The sequence below is a fragment of the Podarcis filfolensis genome (genome assembly GCF_964270895.1).
Source record: "Podarcis filfolensis genome assembly, chromosome: 14".
Lineage (NCBI taxonomy): Eukaryota > Metazoa > Chordata > Lepidosauria > Squamata > Lacertidae > Podarcis > Podarcis filfolensis.
Window position 1 is genome coordinate 14,112,597 of NC_139616.1, and position 25,114 is coordinate 14,137,710.

The following is a 25,114-nucleotide window of genomic DNA, read 5'->3' on the forward strand; positions in this document are numbered from 1 at the left end:
CACATGGTTGCTTAACTGGTGATGTTAGATACAGATTAACTGGCAGGTAAGATTCATAGCTACACAAAATTACTTACAGATACTGCAAACAGGTTATATCTCTTCAAGTTACTCTTTGGGCCAATAACATATTGCGATAAGTCAAGGTTTTCCAATGGGAAGTCCACTGATGACTGAAGCTTTTGCTTCCACCGTCCATCGTAAGAAAACCTAGGCATGAAAAGCATTAAGAATTACATTGAAAGCTGAAAAGGTATTACGGAAAAAACTAAAGCAAGGATTTCCACACCGCTGTTCATTGCACATGTTATGCCACCATGCTGTTTTGTTGCTTCTGTTTTGTGTTTTAATCTCGTGAACCGCTCTGAGATCTTCTGATGACGGGCGGTATATAAATCTTATAAATAAAATTAAAATAAAGTAAAATTTCCCAAAGTGTCCCCTCACAGACCAATTAGTTGCTTATGTGACCAGATAGCAGGATGGCTTAGGATGAATATCACATCCTGAAAATCTCTTGCTTTTGTTTAAGGAGTTCCCTGGGTATAATTAAACCTACTCCTTGGTTTAATTAATTTGGTCAGCAGGAAACCAGGCCATACTGCCAATGTAACATGCAAAGCAGAGGCAAGGAATGTTTTCTGGCCGGCAGGCCAAATATTTATCTCCCCACCAGTGCTGGGCGAAATTTGACAAGTGGGTGGAGCTGCCCACCAGTCAATCACCCAACACCACTATGATTCTGTGCATTGAAGCTCCAGTTGCCAGGACTTTAAAATGTAGACTAGTTGAAAGTCTTTTTGCAAGAAGCCCTGTGGGAGTTTTACAGAGCAATGCAAAACTGTTTGCAAAAGGGCTTTCAAATAGCCCTGCACTGTGCTTTGGCTGCATGTGCCTGTTCCCAGGAGACCAGCTAAGACAGAATTCAACCCTGCCCATTAGTTGTCATCACCTTAGGAGGGATGTCAGCTGATTAGGTGTGGGTTTTGAGAAATGGCATTCTGGGCTGAATTTGACCCCCTGGCAGACAAGACTGGCCTGCGAACCAGAGTTATCCACCAAAATGTAAAATAAGCCCATAAGAGACTCTGAACACATTACATTTCTCATCTCAAAATACGTATGGTTATGCATCCTCCTACACTAAGTAAAGGTAAAGGGACCCCTGACCATTAGGTCCAGTCGTGACCGACTCTGGGGTTGCGGCGCTCATCTCGCTTTATTGGCCAAGGGAGCCGGCATACAGCTTCTGGGTCATGTGGCCAGCATGACTAAGCTGCTTCTGACAAACCAGAGCAGCGCACGGAAACGCCGTTTACCTTCCCGCCGGAGCGGTACCTATTTATCTACTTGCCCTTTTGACGTGCTTTCGAACTGCTAGGTTGGTAGGAGCAGGGACCGAGCAATGGGAGCTCACCCCGTCACGGGGGTTGGAACTGCCGACCTTCTGATCGGCAAGTCCTAGGCCCTGTGGTTTAACCCACAGCGCCACCCGCGTCCCTTCCTCCTACACTATCCGCATGCAAATATATATTTCAGAGACTGCATTTCTGAACATGAAACACAACTCAGTGCTAGAGTACTTCTTTTCATGCAAAAGTTCCCCGGTTCAATTCTGCAGCAGCATCAGGTAGGGCCTGGAATGTCTCTGACATCCCAGAGAGCTGCAACTGAACCAAATGGACAATATGAAGCAACTTCCTATGTTATATTAAACAAAAAAATCACCTTAGAGCTTTTAGGAAGGCTAAATAATCTGTACAGTTACTTTTGAGTCTTACCGTTTCAAGTGCACTAACAAAACAGGAGGCAGCTTCCAGATTTCTAATTTTTTCAAAGAATCTCTTCGGGTTTTGCAATGACTACAATGAAATCTATTGTTATCTGTCAGTTTTTCTTCTTTGGAGAATAATCTAAGGCATTCCTGGGGGGAGGGGAGGAAGCAAAAACAAAACACAATCTGAATTCAAAGGTTTAGAGCAGAGGTGAGGATTTATAGGAACAGTTTTGTTGAAAGAAAAACTGGGAAAGTTAAACATTGTTAACTAGTGACCTAAAGTCACTCATTTGACTAACCTGTAGGGTGCATTTACTGGTAGATGCAAGTGGCAAGGACAAATGCATAAAAGCCTCAAAGGTCCGAGACTTTTTGTGACACGTAAGACACTGAACTGTGGATTTGAACTGGCCTTGGAAGAGAGCAACGATAATCGATTCATTGAGCAGTTTGTGTTTGTGCCACGCAAGTTCCGCTGCTTTGAAGTCATCCAGATTATCATTATTTTCTTCTTTGTAACGTTTTCTGTTGTCAGCCTGGAAAGTTGGGAAGTTAACAAAAAAATGCTTAAAGCATACCTGTAACACATGAAGGTAAGTTTTACAGACAGGAACATCATCAGGTGGAGCTATGGAAAGACAGAAGGAAGGTGATAATGCTAGACATGCAAACATTGAAACAGATTCTTTGAGCACCCTGGCTACGTTGTGCTATTGCTTTTTTTCTTGGCCAGAAGCATGGAAACCTTCTGCCAAGAGTCACCGATTGAAAGCAATTATTTGTACATGCGAGAACAGATGGATAGTTTTCTTTGAATCCTTTGGTTTGCTTTTCTTACAACTATTCTCCTTTTCTCTCATGTGTTTGGCTTATTTTGCTACTGCTGTTTTATCGTTACAAATCTACGCTTTACCTAACGTGTATGTAAACAAAAAACCCCAGCAAATGCATCTTTTTAAAAAAGAGTCACGTTTCTTTAAGGGCCACATACCAGCAATGAATAGGGCCATGCTTGCCCTCTTTCTCCTCCCTCCGCCCCCAAGGGAGCAGCTGCCAGGCAAGTGACAAGATTACTCTTGATAGAGATCTGAACAAATAGCTTGCAAATGCTCCTAACTTTCTCTCTCTTCACTTGTTTTGGTTCTTGCCTCCTTTGCCCTCCTCCTCTACCTCCGACTGCCTTGCCCGCTACAACAAGCCTCCAAGGCTTACAACGAGTTTTTAAAGCAGATGCGTATCACCAAACCCCATACTGAAGATGGTGTGGAAAGCTAGGGCTGAGCAGTTGGGGTTGGGGCTAAAGGCCATCTGGAGAGAACATGGCAAAAGCAAGATTCAAACTGCTGATTCAAATCTGTAGCTCAGCTTTCTAGCTACATTCCACACCAGTCTGTACACTACCTGCAGTCGTACCTTGGTTGTCAAACGCCTTGCGACTCAAATGTTTTGGCTCCCCAACGCCGCAAACCCGGAAGTGAGTGTTCCGGTTTGTGAACGTTCTTTGGAACCCGAATGTCCGACGCTGCTTCCGATTGAGTGCAGGAAGCTCCTGCAGCCAAACAGAAGCCGTGCTTTGGTTTTCAAATGTTTTCGGAAGTCGAACGGACTTCCGGAATGGATTCCGTTCAAGAACCAAGGTACGTGTGTGTGTGTGTGTGTGTGTGTGTGCGCATAAGATCAACTGAATCATGCCATCCCTGCTTGTAATCTAAAGGAAGTTCTCAAGCTTGGGTAGCTACAGGCTTCCTAACTGAAGTTGGGGAAAACTGAAGATGGAGAATTCAGTTGGCAACATTCTTATGTCTTCTCTAGTCTACCTGCGCAGGGAGGTCCAACTCAAAAGCTTGCAAAATGTGGAATAGAGTCTACACATACAGCGGAATATGGCAGAATGGACCGTAGCCCTTAATTGCTGCTGGGATATCATGTTTTTGAATGCTCCCTTATTTTAACACATTTTAAGCAGAATATGAGCCCAAAAGGCAAAGGGATGGGATAAAGGTTTTCTTATTTATACACTACTAACTTTCTATTTGAAGTGAGTTTTTTTTGGGGGGGGGGTTAAGTGAGGGAGCGTTTCAGAATGGAGTTCCCCCATCTGCAGTCTGAAGTAGCACAGTCCATTCTGCAATTTAATTCTGCTATTTGTGTAACCTAACTAAGAAATGGCAGTTGCAATGGATTGGAGAAACAAGACACACTCAAATAAGGTTATAACCATAACCTCCTTTTTGCAGAGCTTTGTGTTTTAGGAACAGAACACTGAATAGTTACAGTGGCATCCAAGAGTGAAATGAAGAACAGGTTTTTTTTTCTATCACACTCATGACATGGCAAAACAAACAATAAATCTATGTACTAGACAGAAGATGGATAATAAAGTTTTGGTTTACTTACTCTCTAAGAGGACATCATAGTTTTTGTAAAAATAGGAGGGGAAAAAAAGACTGAAAAACAGATCTTGCAAAAAAAATAAATATCCAGTTATTACAAAGCTAATTTCAGGAAAGGTAAGCTAGATGAGGATAACATGATGGACAAACTTTTTAAAACTGAACTCCGTTAATAAGAAAATAAATCCTTCAAATTCAAAAGGAAACTAGTATAGTTGTCCTTGACAGATTGTGCCCAATTTCTTGATCGTTACAAACTGGATGTTGCAAAGCAGTTTTATACTAAATATCTTGGCTATATTTATAGATGCTTTCTCCTTAAGTTAATTCTGATTAGAGATCAGTTAAGCTGCACACATCTGCCTCTTTTAGAGTTTCTCATTCTTTATGTGGGCATTTTAGCAGAAAGAAACAATGATGAACTCAATGGGAAAAATAGTGAATATTTTGCTGTAATTAAGGATCTTAGGGCTAGCATCTGTTTGATTAAACAGAAAGGCAACCTTTCTGGTAATCACTCATCTCAACCAGGAGTTCCTAGAAGTTGTCCTCATCAGTACATAAAGAATGGTGCTTAGATACCCCTAGTATTTGTCTTCATGCTACTTGGCACATGCAACATAGGAGTAGGGCTACTCTGCACAGTCCCACTTCCTATTTACATGCTTATTTTACACATAAGTAGAATGCCTGAGCAGGGCTACATTCTTTATAAAAAGCATGAACGATCTTGTGGTTTTTGCACCAGGTTTCCACTTTTAGGAAACTGCTTAATGAACACAGACATTGTTCTGCTGCTTCAGGTCAAAAAGTCTCGTCTAATTGAGTATTTCACCTGCCAACTGTATCCCAGCTAGATAACCCTGTGAAGCTCAAAAGCAAAGCATCCTCCATTGTTTCTCTACAGCACCTGGTTCTAAAGAGGTATATGGAGTCAATATGGCAAACTGTCCCTCCAAGGTGGGTAAAGACACAAAAGCAGAATCCCGAACAGCCAAACAAGGACTGAGCATGCTCAGTGGCTACAGAATGTTGAGTGTGTTAAACAATGGATAGGCAGCAAGACAAGACTCTGTTAGAATGTCGCTGAAGATTAGGTTGGGAAATCTGTAAAAAACACTAAGATAAAATGTATATGGTGCGCTGTTAAAACTGAAAATGCATGGGGGGGGGGGGGAAACCAACAACAGAATGTTGAGTGTCTGCTGGAATTAAAAATGGAAAATGGGTGTTTGTAGAATAGACTGGAGCAATCTAAAAGGCAGCTGGTTGGTTGGCATGCTAAAGAAAAGCACTCGACACTATGAAATTTCGTTGGAGGTACCACTTGCTCACTGGTCTATGTTAATAAACATCAAAAATCCCATGGCAAATATAATTATGCAATGAGTGAAGAAATACTTTTTAAAAATCTATGGCCAAAGCAGTAACAACTGCCCACTTTAGATTTTTGGTCAAACTAGAGGTGATGTTTGTCATGTAGTCTGCCCAGGTGTGCTTGAGTACTTCCTTACTCTCTTTAAAAACATATATCCCATTTTTCACCACCTAGGCAACTTCACATCTGAAGGCAGCCCTGTTTAGGGAAGTTTTTAATATTTTATTGTGTTTTTAATACTCTCTTGCGAGCCGCCAGAGTGCCTGTGGCAACCCAGTCAGATGGGCGGCATACAAATATTATTATTGGTCTCAAAGAGACTTACAACAATAAAACATGCAGAATTTAAAACCTCAATGATTTAAGTTCTATTTTAAAAGCAAAACAAAACCCATACACTTCAAATAGCTTGTAAAGGCAGAAGTGCCAACCCCCCTTTTCCCTCATGGTTCAAACAAAAGAGCAAATAAAAGACCTTTTGGTTGGGGTGTTAGTGTGTTAAATTCTGAAACGAAATGCTTGATTTTCACCAAAAATCAAACTTACTTTATTTAAATCTTCATGTAGGCCATCCATTAAGAACAGAAGCAATTCTTGAGAGTCTTGCTGGCTGTACCCTGCAAATTGGTCATTGATCTTCCCAATGGTAAATTTAAAGTCTTTTGGACTGATATATCTGTATTGTCCGGTCCAGAGAGCTTTCACGATAATGCCAAACTCCTCAGCAATTTCACCTTTGTGCCCTAAGAAATTTGACCTGCAAATAACAAGAGAGTTTAATGGCTGACACTGTTTTTAGAGACATAATTATCTGAAACAAACAGAATGCTGTCACTTGCATGTTTATCCTTATTCCCCGAGTGGAGCAATATATACATCAATAGTAAAACACTGACTAAGTGAATATATTTTGCCTACTTTGGAGAATGCTGTATGGCCCCTCGCCTTCAAAGAGGCCAGGCTGGCTGGAACATGGAAGAGGGCATTAAGAACACAAGAAGAGCAGTTCAGTTCAGTTCAACTTCCAGCTACTTAAGAGCTTTGAGGACTTAGTCACTTGATCCAGGGACATACCGTATTTTTCGCTCTATAAGACGCACCAGACCATAAGACGCACCTAGTTTTTGGAGGAGGAAAACAAGAAAAAAAATATTCTGAATCTCAGAAGCCAGAACAGCAAGTGAGATCGCTGCGCAGTGAAAGCAGCAATCCCTCTTGCTGTTCTGGCTTCTGGGATAGCTGCGCAGCCTGCATTCGCTCCATAAGACGCACACACATTTCCCCTTACTTTTTAGGAGGGAAAAAGTGAGTCTTATAGAGCAAAAAATACGGTATCTATTGGCCTATTGCAACCTCTTTTTCTTAACGGTGTCTGCTCCTGCTCAGGCTGCACAGAAAAAGCAATTTGGTTCCAGAAATTCATTCTGATTGTGCAACTAAAATATGACTGATAGAATTCTACAGGATGGGGTAAAAAGGTAAAGGTAAAGGGACCCCTGACCATTAGGTCCAGTTGTGGCTGACTCTGTGGTTGCGGCGCTCATCTCGCTTTATTGGCCGAGGGAGCCGGTGTACAGCTTCAGGGTCATGTGGCCAGCATGACTAAGCCGCTTCTGGCGAACCATAGCAGCGCACGGAAACACTGTTTACCTTCCCGCCGGAGCGGTACCTATTTATCTACTTGCACTTTGACGTGCTTTCGAACTGCTAGGTTGGCAGGAGCAGGGACCAAGCAACGGGAGCTCACCCTGTTGTAGGGATTCGAACCACCTTCTGATCGGCAAGTCCTAGGCTCTGTGGTTTAACCCACAGCGCCACCTGCGTCCCTACAGGATGGGGTATTAGGGTGCAAAAAACAGTCCAGATCCAATGATCCCCAGATGGTGGAGATGTCAGGTCCCATCCTGGTGCCCAGACATCTTCACTTGGTTGCAAGCAGTTGAAAGCCAGGTTCAAAATGTGCCTGGGGCCTGGCTAATTTCGAACACTGCTCACACTGATCAAACCGCATGACTACAGAAAGCCCACTACAGAAAGCTCTCTCCTCCCTTGTGACTCCCAGAAACTCTTCTTCTTCTTTGGTGATCACTCGTAGCCAAGTAAGATTGTCTTCCATAAACACAGTTTTAACAATGAGTCCTTAAGTGACTGCGGGGGCCAATTCTGGATCCACACATCCTTCCACAGTGGGGACATTGGTTTCCGGGCGGGAGTTGATCACGGTGTAGATTTGCCAAGCGTGCCTTCCTCTTAGCACGTTTCTCCCTTGCGTCCCGAGTTCGAGTGTCTTCAAAGCCCATGACACCTTTGGTAATGGCTGTTCTCCAACTGGAGCGCTTGCAGGCCAGTGTTTCCCAGTTGTCAGTGTTTATACTACATTTTAAAAGATTTGCCTTGAGAGAGTCTTTAAAGCTCTTTTGTTGACCACCAGCATTACGCTTTCCATTTTTAAGTTCAGAATAGAGTAGCTGCTTTGGAAGATGATCATCAGGCATCCGCACAACATTGCCTCAGGCAGCGGAAGCAGAACACAGCCATTCTCCACTACAGGGCCCAAGATGTGGAACTACCTGCCCCATGAGATCTGCTTAGCTATCACTTGGTCACACTGTCCAGTAAAGGGCTTTGCCTTGTTTGGCTGATAGTACTTATTTTTTAGAGCTGATGCACTTTAATCTGCTGTATTCCTTTTGATGTTTTGTTGTTTTCATATTTTGTTTTGTACTTGCCTTAGCCGCTTTTGAGATAAAAGGAGCAAGGCGGTAGATATAAGAGTAAATAAACCAAACCTTGCTTAAAGGTAAATCATGTCTATGGCTATTCAGTTCCTGGGAAGACTATGCCTACTGTCTTAAGTTCTGAGATAAATGTCCTATATAAAATAAACGACACTACGATTTCACTGAAGCAGCATATCTAAATAGATGAAACAAGTTTCGCACTCAGCTGTGTGTTAATGGAAGCAGTCAAACAAACAAGCAAATAAATAAATACCGGTTGATATCATCTTGATACAAGTTTCTGTTGAAATAATCAGCCAGGTGAGGTGCATTACACAGGCACTGTAACACAGAGTTCATATAGCAAGTGTTTCCCAAATTACGGAGGCCGGTCAGAGCTGGTCCCATTCCGCCAAATACAGGGTTGAGATTACGAATCTGAGACGCAGAGAGCCTTGAGATTTCAGTTTTAGGATAGCTTATTGGTCTGTAAGGAAAGAGGTAATATTAAAGAGTGAAATGTATTTTCATGCTTTTTTAAAAAAATCCGAGCCAAATCCGTCTCTATGGTGTCACTAGCATGTCTCTCATGAATCAATGGAACAAAAGTGAGTTTCCAGAAATCTGTAGGAATAGACAAGTATGCACTATATAATATTAACTGCAGCCTTTTTCATTTTAGTGAGGTGGCAACGCCTTTTTTTAAAAAAAAAGGTTTAAGTGTTTTTGTTACATATGCTACTGCAAAATTTTACTTTGTAGAGTAGAACATTAATACAGACTAATAAAGATTTAACCTTCTCTGTCTGCTTGACTCTCTTACGAGACTTTAAAGTGCTTAACTTTGTCTTGATAATGCCCAAACTCATTCAGATTATAAATACTAAAGGATACACGAGTCTTTGTGATACCTTGCTCCTTTCAGATAACAAGGTAAATAGAAACAGCAGGCTTTCAAAGGATGGAAATGAAATGCTGAATAAATAGTTTGTGTGTGTGCTAGGGCCGAGTGATATCATCACCAGCTAAACATCATGATATACTGATATACATCCAATGTCTGAAATAAGGATGTAACTACGTAGCAACTGCTACTACTTAGGGGTCAAAAACTGATACGTTTTTACTTACTGTTAACATATTGTTACAACTGTTATTTTATAGTACAGAGCAACACGGGTAGCAAGAATCAGGAGAGAAGAGATGACTGGCTTTCCCAACATCGTGATTCGCGATGTATCGCCATGTCAAATATTATGAAACCGATATCACGATGTGGACGTCAAACTTATTCTGGACAATATATTGAAACAACAGCCAGCCGTATGTGGGTGGGCATGTATATGTGTGTGTTCATACACACACCTAAAAGGCTTGCATCAGATTTCTTCTAACAAGCTTTTATGGGAATAAACACGTCTCTGCAATATATACATTGCGCATGTGTGGGAGAACCTTTGGCCCACCAGATAAAGAGAAACTACCATCAGCTCCAGCAACCATGGCTAAGAATGATGGGAGTTGTAGTTCAGCAACATCTAGACAGCCAAAAGTCCCCCACACTGGACATGGTGGAACGTAATCACACAAATGGCAAATATTTCTAATCCTTCACATATTTCAGTAACTGTAAAAGACATTTTTAGCAGGTACCCTAGAAAACCAAGTCTTATAACACCGTTTGTGAGTTTCCAGCAGACGTACTTGTTCTCACGGTTGATAGTAGGCTTGACGGTGATTTTCTTTGTCTCTTCCTCTTGAATGGCCTGGGTTATGTCTGGCGAGGAGTAAGAGCGCTTCAATTTGGAATGTTCCCTTTCCCGCTGATCAACAGCCTGAGTCTTTGGTTTATGTGTTGGTGGGGTCGATGGTGGAGTGGCTGACTGAGTCATTTCTGGTGGATACATGTGAACTGTATTTGTTGGAGTGTGGTAGTAACGAAAAGTCCCAGTGACTGGCTCCAGAAACTTCATGTGACATGTGCACAAAGAGAAAAGGGAGCAAGTTATAATGACAACTGCAAAGATTGCACGGTCACTTTTGAAATTCATATTTCTTTCCCAGCATAACCCAGATGGAAAAGTATTATAATGGCCTCTAGAGTGATGTAATATTGGCATATTATTGGCTTGCGTCACTCTTCTCAGTCTTACAGGCTTAACTTCTGGGTCCAATTATATGGCCATTACCATATTTTTCTCAACATCCAAACAGCAAATATAAAAATGGGTTCAGCGCAAGAGTGTTCACAAGCAGAAAAAACCCAGAACATCAGAAGACATTCTACTCACCTTGACCCAACCAAGTGGCAGTCCTGGTATTATCCTCCCCATCTCCTCACTCCGTGCCCTTGTTAGTGGCTCCCGCTGAGACTGAAAAGAACAACACAGATCAAAACTGTGGGTCTTTAAAGATATATACCTACTTTGGCTATCCTCAGCATTTTGCAGGCTTCCTGCATAAAGAAGAAGAAGAAGAAGAGTTTGGATTTGATATCCCGCCTTTCACTCCCTTTAAGGAGTCTCAAAGCGGCTAACATTCTCCTTTCCCTTCCTCCCCCACAACAAACACTCTGTGAGGTGAGTGGGGCTGAGAGACTTCAGAGAAGTGTGACCGGCCCAAGGTCACCCAGCAGCTGCATGTGGAGGAGCGGAGACGCGAACCCGGTTTCCCAGATTACGAGACTACCGCTCTTAACCACTACACCACACTGGCACTGAATTTAAATTTAAAATTTAAAATTCAAAAAGTTCAAGTTATCAATCAATGTTTCGGGCTAGTGCAAAACATTGTTGCCCATTCAAAAATCCAAGGACAGACAGGATAGTTACTTCACACTACGTTAGATACAAGCCACTGTATCTATTGGGTTGTATTCCACTAAATCCTACTCAGAGCTGACCGACTGAAATTACTAAACCTAGGTTAGACATGTCAATCAATTTCTATAGGTCTACTCTGAGAAGGATTACCACTGGCTGCAACCCATTATTATTATTTATGAAAAATAAAATATTGAAATATTGAAATGCATTTTATGAAATGTAACACAAACAGTTACATGACAACGAATGTAAATTGAGGCCATGTTATGACATTGGCACTAGGTTTCAGCAGCTAGACACAGACACCTCACAGTGAATTTACTTTATTTTTTTCAGAGTCTTGTTCAGTATCATCTCTAATGGCTTCTGGCTTTTGGGTGTCTCTTTCTGGTTGTCCTGTAACCCCAGTCTGCTGTAAAAGATTTTGAAAGAGAAACTTTCAGTTTTCATTAATTAATTTATCAAGCTCCAAAACGCCTCAATGTTAGTATAACATGACTGCAATACACAACAGGATCACATAAAACAGCACTTTACTCTGGATGAATTGCTATGGAGTACAAAGACACCCAAAGCAAAACACTGACGAATCTGAAGATGTATTTCAAAGTGAAAATTGCTAGCTGCGTAAATTGTATACAGTGGTACCTCAGGTTACATACGCTTCAGGTTACAGACTCCGTAACCCAGAAATAGTGCTTCAAGGTTAAGAACTTTGCTTCAGGATGAGAACAGAAATTGTGCTCCGGCGGTGCGGCAGCAGCAGGAAGCCCCATTAGCTAAAGTGGTGCTTCAGGTTAAGAACAGTTTCAGGTTAAGTACGGACCTACGGAAAAATTAAGTACTTAACCCAAGGTACCACTATATAAGGAATATAACTTTCTAAGACTCACACGCAACTAGCCAAAACTGCCCTGTAAGAAAATTGCTCCAAAACCTCTGGATTCTCAGCCCTTGAAAAACTCTGCTGAACACGCTTGGTATCGCTGCTAGTGAGCAGCTCATGTTTCAGTCAGATATTTGTGGGGTTTCCCCCCCCCCCAATGAACATTATGTCCAAGGAGAACCCTGAACATGCCAATGCTTGCCAATCTTAGATCTTCTCATCTGAAACACCTCTTAGTTCCTCAGGGATTTTTTCCTCTTCCAAGAAAGCAGCAAGTCATGATCAGTAAAAGTGATCAGTAAAAACAAGTGGCAAGCCATTTCTATATGTATTTGCTTTTGTGGGGGTGGGGAAGAAGCGCAAAACCCCTTAATCAGCAAATCCTGTAAATGAATTAGTATTTCGCCTGTGTTTTAGTTTAAGAAAGGGTGGTAAAGCTGTGGCCAGTGGGCCTTACAGCTTCCAGGAGGGTTTTTGTGGCCTGTAGAGACCACCACCGTTTTCTTGTGGAAAGGATTAAAAAACAAAACCCTCTGAATCACCACTGTCTTCCTTTTTTTTTTTAAACCCTCTGTTGTGTTTTCTGCATCTGCTGCCTCCTGCTGTACAAAACACCTAGCAATCACTTCTGTACTACTCTAACCTTATGCAGATGCTTGAAAATGTGGAAAGGTGGGTGGCTTAGTGCCTTCTCAGGAGCCATGAGTGACATGGAAGGTTTACTCACCCCTCTACCACATGTAGCAGAGTAGTGGGGATGGGTGTGTGGGAAAGCCCAATGTTCCTGCTCTGTGAAAGGTTCGCAGGAAGGTTTCCTGTGCGAGATAAGGGAATCTATGGGAGCTTCATTAAAACCTCTCAAGCCCTTTCTCTATTAAGGTAAAGGTAAAGAGACCCCTGACCATTAGGTCCAGTCGTGACTGACTCTGGGGTTGCGGCGCTCATCTCGCTTTATTGGCTGAGGGAGCCGGCGTACAGCTTCCGGGTCATGTGGCCAGCATGACTAAGCCACTTCTGGCGAAACAGAGCAGTGCACAGAAATGCCGTTTACCTTCCCGCCGGAGCGGTACCTATTTATCTACTTGCACTTTGACGTGCTTTCGAACTGCTAGGTGGGCAGGAGCAGGGACTGAGCAACGGGAGCTCACCCCGTCGCGGGGATTCGAACTGCCAACCTTCTGATCGGCAAGCCCTAGGCTCTGTGGTTTAACCCACAGTGCCACCCGCGTCCCGTGTCCCTTCCCCTATTAGGAATGTGCAAATTCACTAGTCTGCCTTTCTCCCTCCACGATTCACCTAAGTTGGGAACTTGCCTCCTGATAGTGCTGGAGCTGAAACAGTAAAGGTGCCTCTCTGACTTTGATAGAATTACTCATTTTCCAGGGGGGAAAGGGAAGACAAAGCAGGATGCTTGCCTTTTATGCCCATGAATTGCTCACCTTGCCTGAGCCAGAATCCACCCTCATGGACGCCCGGGACTCCTCTGCAAATCTGCGCCTCTGCATTTCTGGTGTCCAGGTAACCTTGTCTTTTTCACCCACAACAATTTTGTCAGTGTCCGGTTTTCTGACTTCAGGGGATTCATTTTCGGTTCTGCTTCCTTTTTTCATGTCTGTGAGCTCCTTGGGCGCATTCTCCACCTCTTGCTTCTCAGCTGCCCCTTTGTTGGCCGGCTGGTCTTTTTCTCCCTTCTCTTTCTCTTTTGCTTTCTGGAGGTGCTCCCTGCCTTCCTTCTCCCTCTGCTCCTCTCTCGCTCTCTGCTCTTGTTCTTGCTTCTCCTGCCTCAGCTTCTCCCTCTGTTCTTCCTGTTGCTTCTCCTGCAGCTCTTTTTCTTGCTTGCTTTTTTCCAACTGGGAAGCCTTTTCCGCTGGTAGGTGGCCTTTCTCCTCCTCTCTCAGACTGGCCTTAGCATCCAAGGGAGGCTTTGTGGAACGATCTGGAACCACTCTGCCATTTGAAATGAGCTGCTTGCCAATGGTTGGGCTTTCAGCTCTTGGCCTGTTATCAGCGTCTGGTATTTTTGCTGAAGGCTTTTTTGTACGATCAATCTGAAAGGGCAAAAAAGTTAAATAGACATATTTTGGTAAGATTTGCAAGCAATGTTCCCTCAAAGATCACTTAGTGCCAACATTCTCTACTACTCACTTTTATGGTTTTACAAAGGTATTTCAGTCTGGGCAAAAGTATTTATTTATTCATATCTTGCCTTTTCTCCTGAAGTAACCGAGGGCAGCAAACAGGTCAATGATAATATACGATTTATAAAAACAGTTAAAAACTTCTTTAAAAAAACACACAATCAACTACTTTCATAGCTAATAATTTCAGGGTTGCCAACAACAGATCTTTCAGCCACAAAATGCATTGTTAAACAGGAATGTTTTTAGACCCTTCCTAAACGTTAGTAATAAGGGAGAATATGCTACAACCCTAATGCAAACCTGCACACAATGGGGGGGGGGGGGGAATTATGCTTGTATGGCCTAGCCAGTTTTATTTGAACATGGGTTTTCTCCTCATCCTGGGAGATTAAATCCTCAGTTGCCCAGAATCAGGTCTTGCTGTAGTAAGAGAAGTGAGAAAGCCCCATCCGCTTCCCAGGGAGAACCTACAGGGGTGGTTAGGTCAGAAATACCTGAACACGCATTTGTACTTGCGGACCATTTGCATTTCTAAGATAAACAATTCTCCTCCCCTAAATGTTATTCATTAAATTTATTAAATACTTCCCATATAACTCCCCAAAGCAATTTAACAGTAGGAAAAATCCCCACACATAAATTTCAATCCAGCACTGATAAAATCTGAGACAAAAATCTCCACTCAAACAACTTGTCTTCAACTGTCACTGGTGTGATTTCAATGCTCATATGGCTCTGCTGCTTATTATTATTGCTTTTCTATTTGTTTTACTGTTTTAATGGTCTTGTTATCTGCCTTGGAAGCAATAATGCTGAAAAGAGCATTGGAAATTTCCAAACAGAAGCCAATTTTGAATGCTTCCAAAGGCTTCTGATGTGCGACTCAAGTAGGTTTGCTCTGCCAGTTAAAGAGAATCACCCAGCAGGTTACACAGGCCTAAGGTTTATGATTTTTGTCCCTGCAGAACAAGGTCTTTTCTTCCCCAACCAGTTACCAGGGTCTTTCATTCATATTTCTTAGCAAGGCAGCTGGAAACATTTACAGGATAGCTATTTCACCTTGCATTTATTGTATTACAGTGCAGGTCTTTCCTCTCTCTTAGTATTTCAGAAAAAGCAGGCTCATCCTATCTGTAGCAATTCTATAAAATAAGGCAAAAAGGTGGCCCTGTTATGTCACAGTCCAAGTAGAAAGTTTTTTTCTTGCTAAGAATCACTCACCTGAGGAATAATCTTTACTGCAGACACTGGTTGGACTACAGCCGGTAGGTTTTCAGACTTAGCAGGAGTAGCAGTTGATCCACAAGGAGCTGGTGGTTGAAACGTGTCCACTCTCTCCTCTTGATCATTTGCAATATTAGGTCTTTCGGTAACTTCCACTACAGAAGGTTTTACATGGACAACAGGAACTGGAGATGGAGCTGGTTCTTCCAAAGATGGGTAAGTAAAATCCACTGAAACATGAAAAGAAGGTTATGATTTTGTTTTAAGAAATTTTTGTCGGAGGAGTTAGGAGAAATAATGTACGTTTAAATGAACTGTTACCCAAATGTGTCTCCTCCTCTGCTACAGTCAATATCTGTGCTGGAGGAACACTTCTTGGTTCTGCCCTTTTGAGAGGTTACACCAGGGATGGAGAAACTCCAGCATGCAAACTTATCCTGGCCCTGCCAAGGGCGTTTCCCAAACTATGCCCACCTGCTGATGTCGCTGGGGATGTCGGTTGATGGGTGGGAAAACAGGGGTTTTCTCTCCCAATAGAGAACAGGATCGCCTAGCCTAGGGAGCAGGATTTAATCTCCACTCATTGTCTGATGAGTGCAGATTAAAGATGGGAGGCAGATTGGTGCAAGATTGGGTACTGCCCCTGCGGCGCGATAGAGGTGGAAACCGTCCTGCTACAATGCCGTTTTTATAGGGATATACACTTGGTTTTTATCACCCCTGTTATACAGAAAATTCCAAGTGGGAATTTTAAATCTCTGATAGAGGACAAGGATCCAGTGATCACGTTAAAGGTGGCCAAATTTTGTGCGGTTGCCATAAAACTTAGGGAACAAGCTGTGCTATTATAAAGACTAAGGCCTTAGAAGCAAATAATAGATAATATTGTAGAGATTGACTTAACCCATATTCTAACTGCTGCCATAATTGTATTGTTTATCGTTATACTGATTGTTAATTTAGATTTAATTTTATTGTTTCTGATTTGTATAGTACGGTAGGTGAGTCTGGTCTGGGACTGTCATAAATTCAATTCAAATTCAAGATTGGGTACTTAAAAGGGAAGGGGGAAGGCTTTTGCAAGTCTCCTCCCTCATCCCATCTTAAGTCCATGATCTCAAGCAAAGACAGTGCTGGAGAAGCCCCCTCACTGCCTTTTTTGCAAAACAAAAAACAACAGAGAAGGGAGAAAAAGAGCCACGTTTCACAAGCAAAGCATACCCTCCAACATTCCCGATGAAAATTGGGAGGCAAGAGCACAGCACCAAAAAAGTGCAACTTTTGGGGCTGCGCTCTCTCCCAAGTCAGCTGACTTGTGCAAGAGCACTGCACCACTGCAAGTGCTGGCTCGTCCCCGGGACATTCTGGGATCATATCAGAAGCCATGGTTTCTGTAAGTCTGGGAATATCCCGTTAAAATAGGGATGACTGGAGGGGATGGCAAAGGCAGAGTGCTGGAGAAGTTCTCCCCATTGCCTTTGCTTGCAAAACCCATGGGAGGCATTTTGGCAGGTGGATAGCCTCGCCCACCTGTCAATTACATGACATCACAATGATGCCACGTGACTGTCAGGTCAGCACCCCGCCCACCTGTCAAATTTGGCCTGCAAGGACCTGACGAGGATCTGGCTCCTAAAGCCAAAAAGGTTCCCCACTCGTAGATTAGACAGACAAGTACCCAAGGCTGGACCTTTGCGGTGATGGCAATGAGATTGCTATAAACCCTCCAAAGGAGATCCACCAGGAATTTTTTTTAGTTTTTAGATATCTGTCCAGGGCCATTTTTATTCAGCTTGCTTTTAATCTATTGCTTCAGTCATAGCCTGCTGTTTTACATTTTGTTTTTTTGTAACTGTGCACCTCTATGCTTTATTGCTTTCACTGTTTTTTAATCTGGTCAACTGCTAAAGAGGATTAAAGATATGTCAGTGTAACAACCATTAGGATCTACTATTTAAACTTAATGAAATACCAACTGACAACAGAGTGAAACCAGTTGCAGATTTATCATGTGTTCAATGTGTAATACCGTGGCCGTTTGGTCTTATTTCAATTTGGATTATGTCCTCCAAAAGCTCCAAGTAGGTAGGACATTTAGGCAGCAATTCACTCTCCTACAAGCAATCACCTGAAAGTGATCCATATGAACAATGACAAGCCAAGCCCCCAAGAAGCAGAGCTGTAGTCAGATTATTGATATCCAAATTATGCTAAGTATAATCTTTTCGTCTCTGAAGCAGGTGGCAAGATCATCATAGGTCATGAAATATATTCCCAACCTGACTTTTAAAAGGCAGTTCACCCACAATAACAGTTCTGCACAATAGTCTGAAGATTTTTTGGGATCTACAAATAAATAAGTAGGCTTAGGAACACAATCTGTGCAGCTCAATCTTACAGGAGCTTATTTGGAAGCAAGCCCCGCTGATTTCAGTAGGATGTACTCCTGAGTAAGTTGTGGACAGAACTGCAGTATTAGGAAAGCTTTTTCTTTAGATCAGAAAGTGTTTTTAATACATACGAGAGACAGAAACGGCTTCATTCCTGTCATGTTGCGGTGGAGTTACTTTGGCATTTGTTGTATACTGGGGATAGCAAAGGAGCCAGTTCTCATAACCCCCTTCCAAGACCAAGGGCTCATTCTTCAGTACAGCTTTACTTTCCCACTGGAAGTGAAAGACAAAACATTTTACAATAAGCAACAGAACTTTCAAAGCGAAGCTCGTATTTCTCAAAATCAGGTCATGTGGCTAGATAATGCACTCTGTGAAATGGAAAGAGATGGATTGTCTTTTCCTTATTTTTACAACAAATATACATTTAACATATAAAAATGGCAGATAAAACTACATTGTTCTGACATTTGTTTATTATGGGGCAGTTTATTCTAAATATTTAGACATTTCAGTACACCACCTCAAAAACCTCAGTATCTCTTTAGAAATTGTATACGTGAAGCCATTTTTACCCATCTACATTTATTGCCATAACATTTTGCTTTCTATTTGAGGAAGGCGAAAGTCATGCCTGTCTGTATCTTTCACTTTAGAAAAAGAATATATTATACATTTATTGAAAGAATCATATATCCCACTCTTTCTTAGCAATATAAAACTACGAAATAAATACTAAATGTTTAACTGAGCCCCATCTCCAAAAGGCATGAAAGCTCCTTTGCCAATGTTTTATTGAGCCACAGTTAATTGCCTTAAAACTACAGGTTCACATTCTGGTTTGTGCTCAATTTTTAATCACTGTTTAGCTATTCAGAGGTAACATTTAACTATTGTTAAGGGGAAAAAACCATCAGCGAATGCTATGTCTACATGGGAAAGTATCACTTATGGAAATTTATGCAGACTTAAGTTAAATAGTAAACGATTGTGTCTGTTGACAGAGCTACCAAAACACAGCCCTCTAAGATACAGAATTACATCTACTGGGAATCTCATTTATCAAGGTAACTAGAAAAAAATAAACCCGAGCATGTTCACCTTGAAAAGGGCATCTTTGAGGCTCCGCAGAGGTGTTCCTAATTGCAAGTCTTTGGCTGAACTAAACCAGTCAAGCAGAACAACATAATCAACTTGTCCTCTCTCCTTCCATGGTTCTTTAGATGTATCTGGGAGTTTAGCCTCGATCCTGTTAGCAGTGACTCTAAAGTTTGAAGCAGTAACATAAAAGATAAGGGGGGGGGGGAGAGAGGAAAGGGGAAAAAAATAATTCACAAAGTGCAATCTGTCATTCAACTGAAGGAGGAGCTGTGGCAGCAATCAATTGCCGTCCAGGGGGACAATGGTGACTACACAATAAATTGCAGAGTAGGCCCAGGTCGCCAAGCCTGACATCACTCTGCTACATCTTAACAAGCAGGGCCGGCCCTCCCATTAGGCAGAGTGAGGCAGCCATCTCAAGCACTAATTTGGGGTGTCATAAAGAGAAATTAAATGTTTATTTACTGATTTATTGCATTTCTATTCCCAAGGAGAGACATGTGGGATTTTCTGTCTCAGATACAAAAATGTTGGCTATTTTATGTTACTATGTACCTTGATGATTTTTTTTGGCAGGGGACATATTTGCTGTTATTGCCTCAGGCAGCAAAATGTCTTGGGATGGCCCTGGTAAAGCCTGGAGACTTCAATTCTGGAAGTGACACTTAGTGCCACCTGGTCTAGTAGGCTTCTCACATAAACCAAGTGTGGAACCAGAAACATGCACATTTCCATTTCACATTGATCTCTGGTGACCAGCTGTTGGATATTTGATTGAATGCAGGGTTCAGCTAAGCTGAGGCAGGCCCTTTCAAATGGACCAAAAAGCACAGTAGTGAAAACAATAAGGGGAGACAGGGGAGCCCAAGCAGTGACTTGGCACATACTTTCCTCCCCATGGACTGCTTGATGCCAAACTCCCTTCCCTAACACCTACTTATCTTCACAAGCTTATTGCCAACAGTCACTGTCACCATGGCATTATTGCTCCAACCATGCTTAGTACCGTATATTACAGAGGGCTGTAACCAGCTAGGTCCTACTCAGAGTAGGCCCACTGAAATTAATGGACCTCAGTCTCAATGGGTCCCATTAATCAAATGCCCATTAATCTCAATGGGTCTACTCCGATTAGGAACAGTACTGGATACAACCATTCTCGATTGTCTACTCCTTAGGTTCCAAGACCAAGCCTGAGTATTGCCTCACAACCATTTTATACAAGTGCTGTCAATATTCCTAAGCTCTTTTAAAGGTCCATTAAACTAGGGACTATCAGCATATCCCATGTCCTAAAGTTCCGTAGACCAACTAAGCACTTTTACAAAAAAGAAATAGTCGTCAAGACTACTGTGTGTACTTTAGGCCTTTTATTGTAGCTGGACAAACAGGTGTTCCATATTTTCTCCATTCTACTCCTGATAAATGGTAAACGCTTAATTAAATGGTAAACACAGTCTTAAGACTCTGCTAAGAAAGTTTATTCCATACCCAGGACTGATAGCTTCTTCTGGAACACAGACAGAGTTTGCAATGCAGGACTCCTGGTAATCCTTCAAGCACCGAGCATCCATAATCATCAACTTAATGCTTTTGTCCATCATCATTTTAAACAATTCCTCTGCTGTGATTGTTCCTTGGGAGAGAGAAATTACTTTTTTTTTAAAAAGCTGATATATCAGAATACAAACACTTGTTATTTAAAAAATAACTCTTAATGTTTTAAAGAGATGATTCTCACTGAAATATGCTTGTGAACAAGTATAATGCCAGTAGGGGCTGCCAGGGAAGCAATGCACGAGGAAGCTTGGCAATAACAACAACATCATCAACAACAATAATAATAATGATGTGGGTGCAACTTTAAAAGCATTGGTTTTGGGAGCATCTGTCATGCTGAGAATCTACTTGAGATTCTTACATTGCAGGGGGTTGGACTGGATGACCCTTGGGGTCCCTTCCAACTCTACAATTCTTTGATTCTATGGATTGGTTTCCCCAATGCACCTGCACCAGGCCAGGTTTTCTGCTGCCTTGTCCCTCACTCTTAGCAAGTGACAGCAATGAGCTGCATTGTGTTAGCCAGGAGAGCAACACAGCCCCACCATTGCTGCCCTGTTGGCCGCAATCACTTACTGCACTTAGCGAAGCCACTTATTTCATATCAAGGGAAATCCAGACAAGGAGGAGCTGAGAAAAATCTATTCCCAGCAAGGCAGTCAAAAGAGCTGCAGGCAGCGCCTTTTTACATCCCTATTGTCACATGACTTGCCTATCCCTACGAGGGGACGGGGCTTCACTCTTGGTTGTACTGGAGGCCTCCCACACACCTCCAGAGAACAGCTGTTGTTAAAATGGGTGAAGATGCCCATAAAGAAATTGCAGAATGTAGGTGCACAGATTTCTGAGTGGTATCTTACAACTTTCAAGCTCGTTGCTTAGGATCGCCTACAGCCATACCACCTTGAACATGCCCAATCCCATCTGATCTCGGTGGTTGGTTAGGAACAACCATGCATCATAGCCCCATTTTCAAATCATAGTGCAGTGGTACCTCGGGTTATGTACGCTTCAGGTTACATATGCTTCAGGTTACAGACTCTGCTAACCCAGAAATAGGGCTTCAGGTTAAGAACTTTGCTTCAGGGTGAGAACAGAAATCGTGCTCCGGCGGCGCGGCAGCAGCAGGAGGCCCCATTAGCTAAAGTGGTGCTTCAGGTTAAGAACAGTTTCAGGTCAAGTACGGACCTCCGGAACGAATTAAGTTCTTAACCTGAGATACCACTGTATCTTTTTATCGTTACCCTCCGGAACACAAAATGCGAACAGGGTGAATCTTATGTAAAGTATCCATTGCAAATGCTTAGAAAATTACTTGAACCGAGATACGGAGGAGCATTCAGGCAGACACTTCACCATGGGGAGCATTTATGAGATATATATTGCTCTCACCTCTGGGTCAAATTCCATACTTAGTGATAGAAAGGAATTCCCTCCTGGGTCTATCTAGGCAGCCCCACATGAATGGGAGTAGTTGGTGAGGAGGAACAGCTGCCTTTCTTGTAGTCCCTATGAATTAACTTATTTGAGTCATTTAGACAAGAGTGATCTACAGATAAATTCCTGTTCTGTTTGTAGTCTCTACTGTGGAAAGCAGAACTGAGGATAATGGAGAGACGTCACTTACCGGTTTCAGTTTGATTCTTTATTTCTGTTGAACTCTTCTTCTCACCATTGATCTATATTACGTTAGCATTTAAAAAAAAAAGGATTTTCAGCAATTAAAAATGCATTAAAAGCAGCTGTTTTTATATTCTTAATTCACACATACACAACTTTCTGAAGTCAGTAAGGCTGCAGTCCTGTTCCCACTTACCTGAATGTAAGCCCTATTAAATTCAACAGGATTTACACCTGTGATTAAACCAGGCCTTTCTGAAGCAACCACTCTTGTCAAAATGGCAAAACAGAAGTTGCTGCATAGATTTATGCAGACCAATAATAACATAGTACAAGGTAGCCTTCTGCCAGAGTTGAAGTTAGTAAGAATTCCCCCCCCCCCAAATTCAAACTGGGGATTTTGCTTTCACCTAGCTCCCTTTTTTAGTTACCTGGAGTCATCTGGTATCCAAGCATGTATACACACTGCTAGAAATCCATTATCTGAATTAAGTGCCTTAACAGGGACAGGATTTGGTGATCATATGGTATTTTCCAGCCTTTAGCATCAGTCTAAAGAAACTCAATATTAAAGGTCCATCTCAACTTCACAGCTCAAGGTAGACCAATGATATACATGCTTGCAATATGAACAAAGAGCCACACATCAGATCGCTCAGTTTAGCAGTTACAAGCTAGAATAGTGATGGCCTTTTAGGGCCTGAGTAGGATTTAAAATAGACAACCTTCAGAATTATTCAACAGGATAAGCCTGTTGAATATATGAAATATTAAGCACAATGTATTTAATGAACAGTACACTTAACCCTAAGTAACCACTAAGTTTTATTTTCAAACTTAAATAATCTAATTTTAGGTGCTGCCAGATATAAGCCAACTCCCCCCACCTCCAATATTCTAGACTAGATTTTTTTAATGTTTACAACAGATAACATTTTAAGGATTAAGTGTCCCAATTACCATTTGATTTTTTCCTTTGGGATCTGATGAATCTTCTGAAGAGGTTTTGGTTAAAACTTTTGCATCATCTTTCAATTCCTGCTTTTTCAACTGTTGCTCCTCTTGCCTTTCCTTTTCTTCCAGTTTCTTCCGCACTTCGGCTTCTTCATATCTAGAATTACAATTTACAATTTGCTTTTTTCATTGCAAGAGATTGTTTTGTTGGCACTTACTGTTAAGATGCCCGAGTCTCTGGTGGATGAAGAAAGCCAGTCATTGCTGGGTTAATGCCTCCAACAAGCCTAGGCAGGGAACTCATTACGTAACTTGCATGTGTTCCTCATCCTCTTTCCCAGGAGACATCAGTCACACTTTTGACCAAGGCTTTGAAGGTCCTGCTCAGTGACTGGCTCTCTTCATCCACCAAAGAAGGCAAAGTGAACCATTCTCCTGGAGGACTTGGGAGCCAGTCACCGCTGAGACCTACCAGAGCCTGCCTCTAGGTGGGGAAGACTGTGAGTGCTCACTAAACACATCAGCCCAAGCCTGATAATCCTTAAATCTTTACCATCTGATTGCCATTTGGTTTTCTGGACAATATACCCTAAACATCATGCATCCTTTTACATGCTGCTTACTCTGATGGACGCAAGAATGGGTTTGAAGCCGTAATATTCTACTAGAAACGCAGAGCAAGTGCTATTCCGAAGTTGACAAAAATGTAAGATCTCTATTGTTTTAAATATATTAAACAAACACAAAATCACCGTTTATAGAATGGTTTGTCAGAACAGCGTATGTATGTGAGCATTCCAAATGTTGTGAGTAAACAAATGTGACTAATATTCTCACTTGGCTACAGAACAAGAATAGCATACTAAATTCTAAAAGAAGACTTCAGAAACTGATGTCTGAGTAATGAAAATTCTAAATTTTTTATTTAAAGGAAGTCAGGTAAAAGATTTCATCTGGTTTCATCAAGGCAGAAGTCAACCACTCTTCCTCCTTCTTATAGATACCATTTAATCACCACCTGCACATTAATTAATTTCTAAATTCAGTTATTAACTGCTCTTGTACCATAGGAGAACAGAAAAAACAAAACATGCTACTACTAGCGCCTGACTTGGAGACTGTTGTAGAAGCGTCGAAGAAAGAATTTGGATTATTCCCAAAGTAGTTAATTCATGAATATCTTGGGAGCATTCCAAATACTTTATCGTACTGCTGCCCTTGAAAAACAAGGACACATTGTTTCTTTGGAGGAGTGGGGGATGCCTGACTGATATCTGTGCACTGGATAGTAGTTATGCCACTACATTTGGGGGTCTGGAAAACAGGAAATATTATTAAAAAGATTTCTTAAGGAAAAGCACCACACTATCAAAGGCCCAGATGAAATGCCATAGCTCTCCTACAAAATTGTGTGGGGAACATAAGAAGCTACATGTGTTTTCCTACACACATCAGGTCACATTTTCATCATATTTATAAAAATAAGGAAAAATGCACTATTACAAGGTTATAGTTGTGTTAAAGGATAATAGAATTATTGAGACAAAACAAAACAGAAGTAGCCAATAATTTGGTATGAGCTGCAGCTTAGTGGTAGAACACATGCTTTGCATCTAGAAGGCCCCCGATTCAACCTATCGTTCAGCCCGGACACTGAGATCCAGCGCCGAGGGCCTTCTGGCAGTTCCCTCATTGCGAGAAGTAAGGTTACAGGGAACCAGACAGAGGGCCTTCTCAGTAGTGGCGTCCACCCTGTGGAACACCCTCCCTTCAGATGTGAAGGAAATAAGTAGCTATCCTATCTTTAAAAGACATCTGAAGGCAGCCCTGTTCAGGGAAGTTTTTAACATTTAACACTGTATTGTTTTTAATACTTGATTGGAAGCCGCCCAGAGTGGCTGGGGAAACTCAGCCTGATGGGCGGGGTATAAATAAATTATTATTATTATTATTATTATTATTATTATTATTATTATTATTCCATATCTAGGTGAGAAAGATTTGATTGGAGAGCTGCTGCCAGTCAAGAATACTTAGCGAGATGGGTAATGGTTTGATTCTTGTGTAAAGGCAGCTTCTTATGCTTTTATGGCAAGCCTGCTAAAAGTTGTAAATAATATGAGCCTGGATACTTCTCATTTG

The 25,114-nt window shown here is 41.8% G+C and overlaps 1 protein-coding gene across 3 annotated transcripts in view; it reads right to left on the reverse strand.

The window, feature by feature from the left end:
- Positions 1-25,114, reverse strand: part of USP8 (ubiquitin specific peptidase 8) — a 34,859-nt gene that overhangs the window by 1,370 nt on the left and 8,375 nt on the right. Inside the window, exons 5-19 of one of the 3 annotated variants that reach the window (XM_083586298.1) lie at positions 22,979-23,129; positions 22,026-22,077; positions 20,330-20,474; positions 18,839-19,001; positions 17,866-18,010; positions 15,342-15,574; positions 13,419-14,027; positions 11,416-11,505; positions 10,560-10,640; positions 9,973-10,235; positions 8,543-8,755; positions 6,095-6,305; positions 2,077-2,313; positions 1,782-1,924; positions 78-210 (exon numbers count right to left, since the gene is read on the reverse strand). In XM_083586298.1, coding sequence (XP_083442424.1) covers positions 78-210; positions 1,782-1,924; positions 2,077-2,313; positions 6,095-6,305; positions 8,543-8,755; positions 9,973-10,235; positions 10,560-10,640; positions 11,416-11,505; positions 13,419-14,027; positions 15,342-15,574; positions 17,866-18,010; positions 18,839-19,001; positions 20,330-20,474; positions 22,026-22,077; positions 22,979-23,129 — 2,869 coding nt within the window. The remainder of the gene's footprint in view (positions 1-77; positions 211-1,781; positions 1,925-2,076; positions 2,314-6,094; positions 6,306-8,542; positions 8,756-9,972; positions 10,236-10,559; positions 10,641-11,415; positions 11,506-13,418; positions 14,028-15,341; positions 15,575-17,865; positions 18,011-18,838; positions 19,002-20,329; positions 20,475-22,025; positions 22,078-22,978; positions 23,130-25,114) is intronic. The other 2 variants (XM_083586299.1, XM_083586300.1) reach the window with 2 other exon arrangements.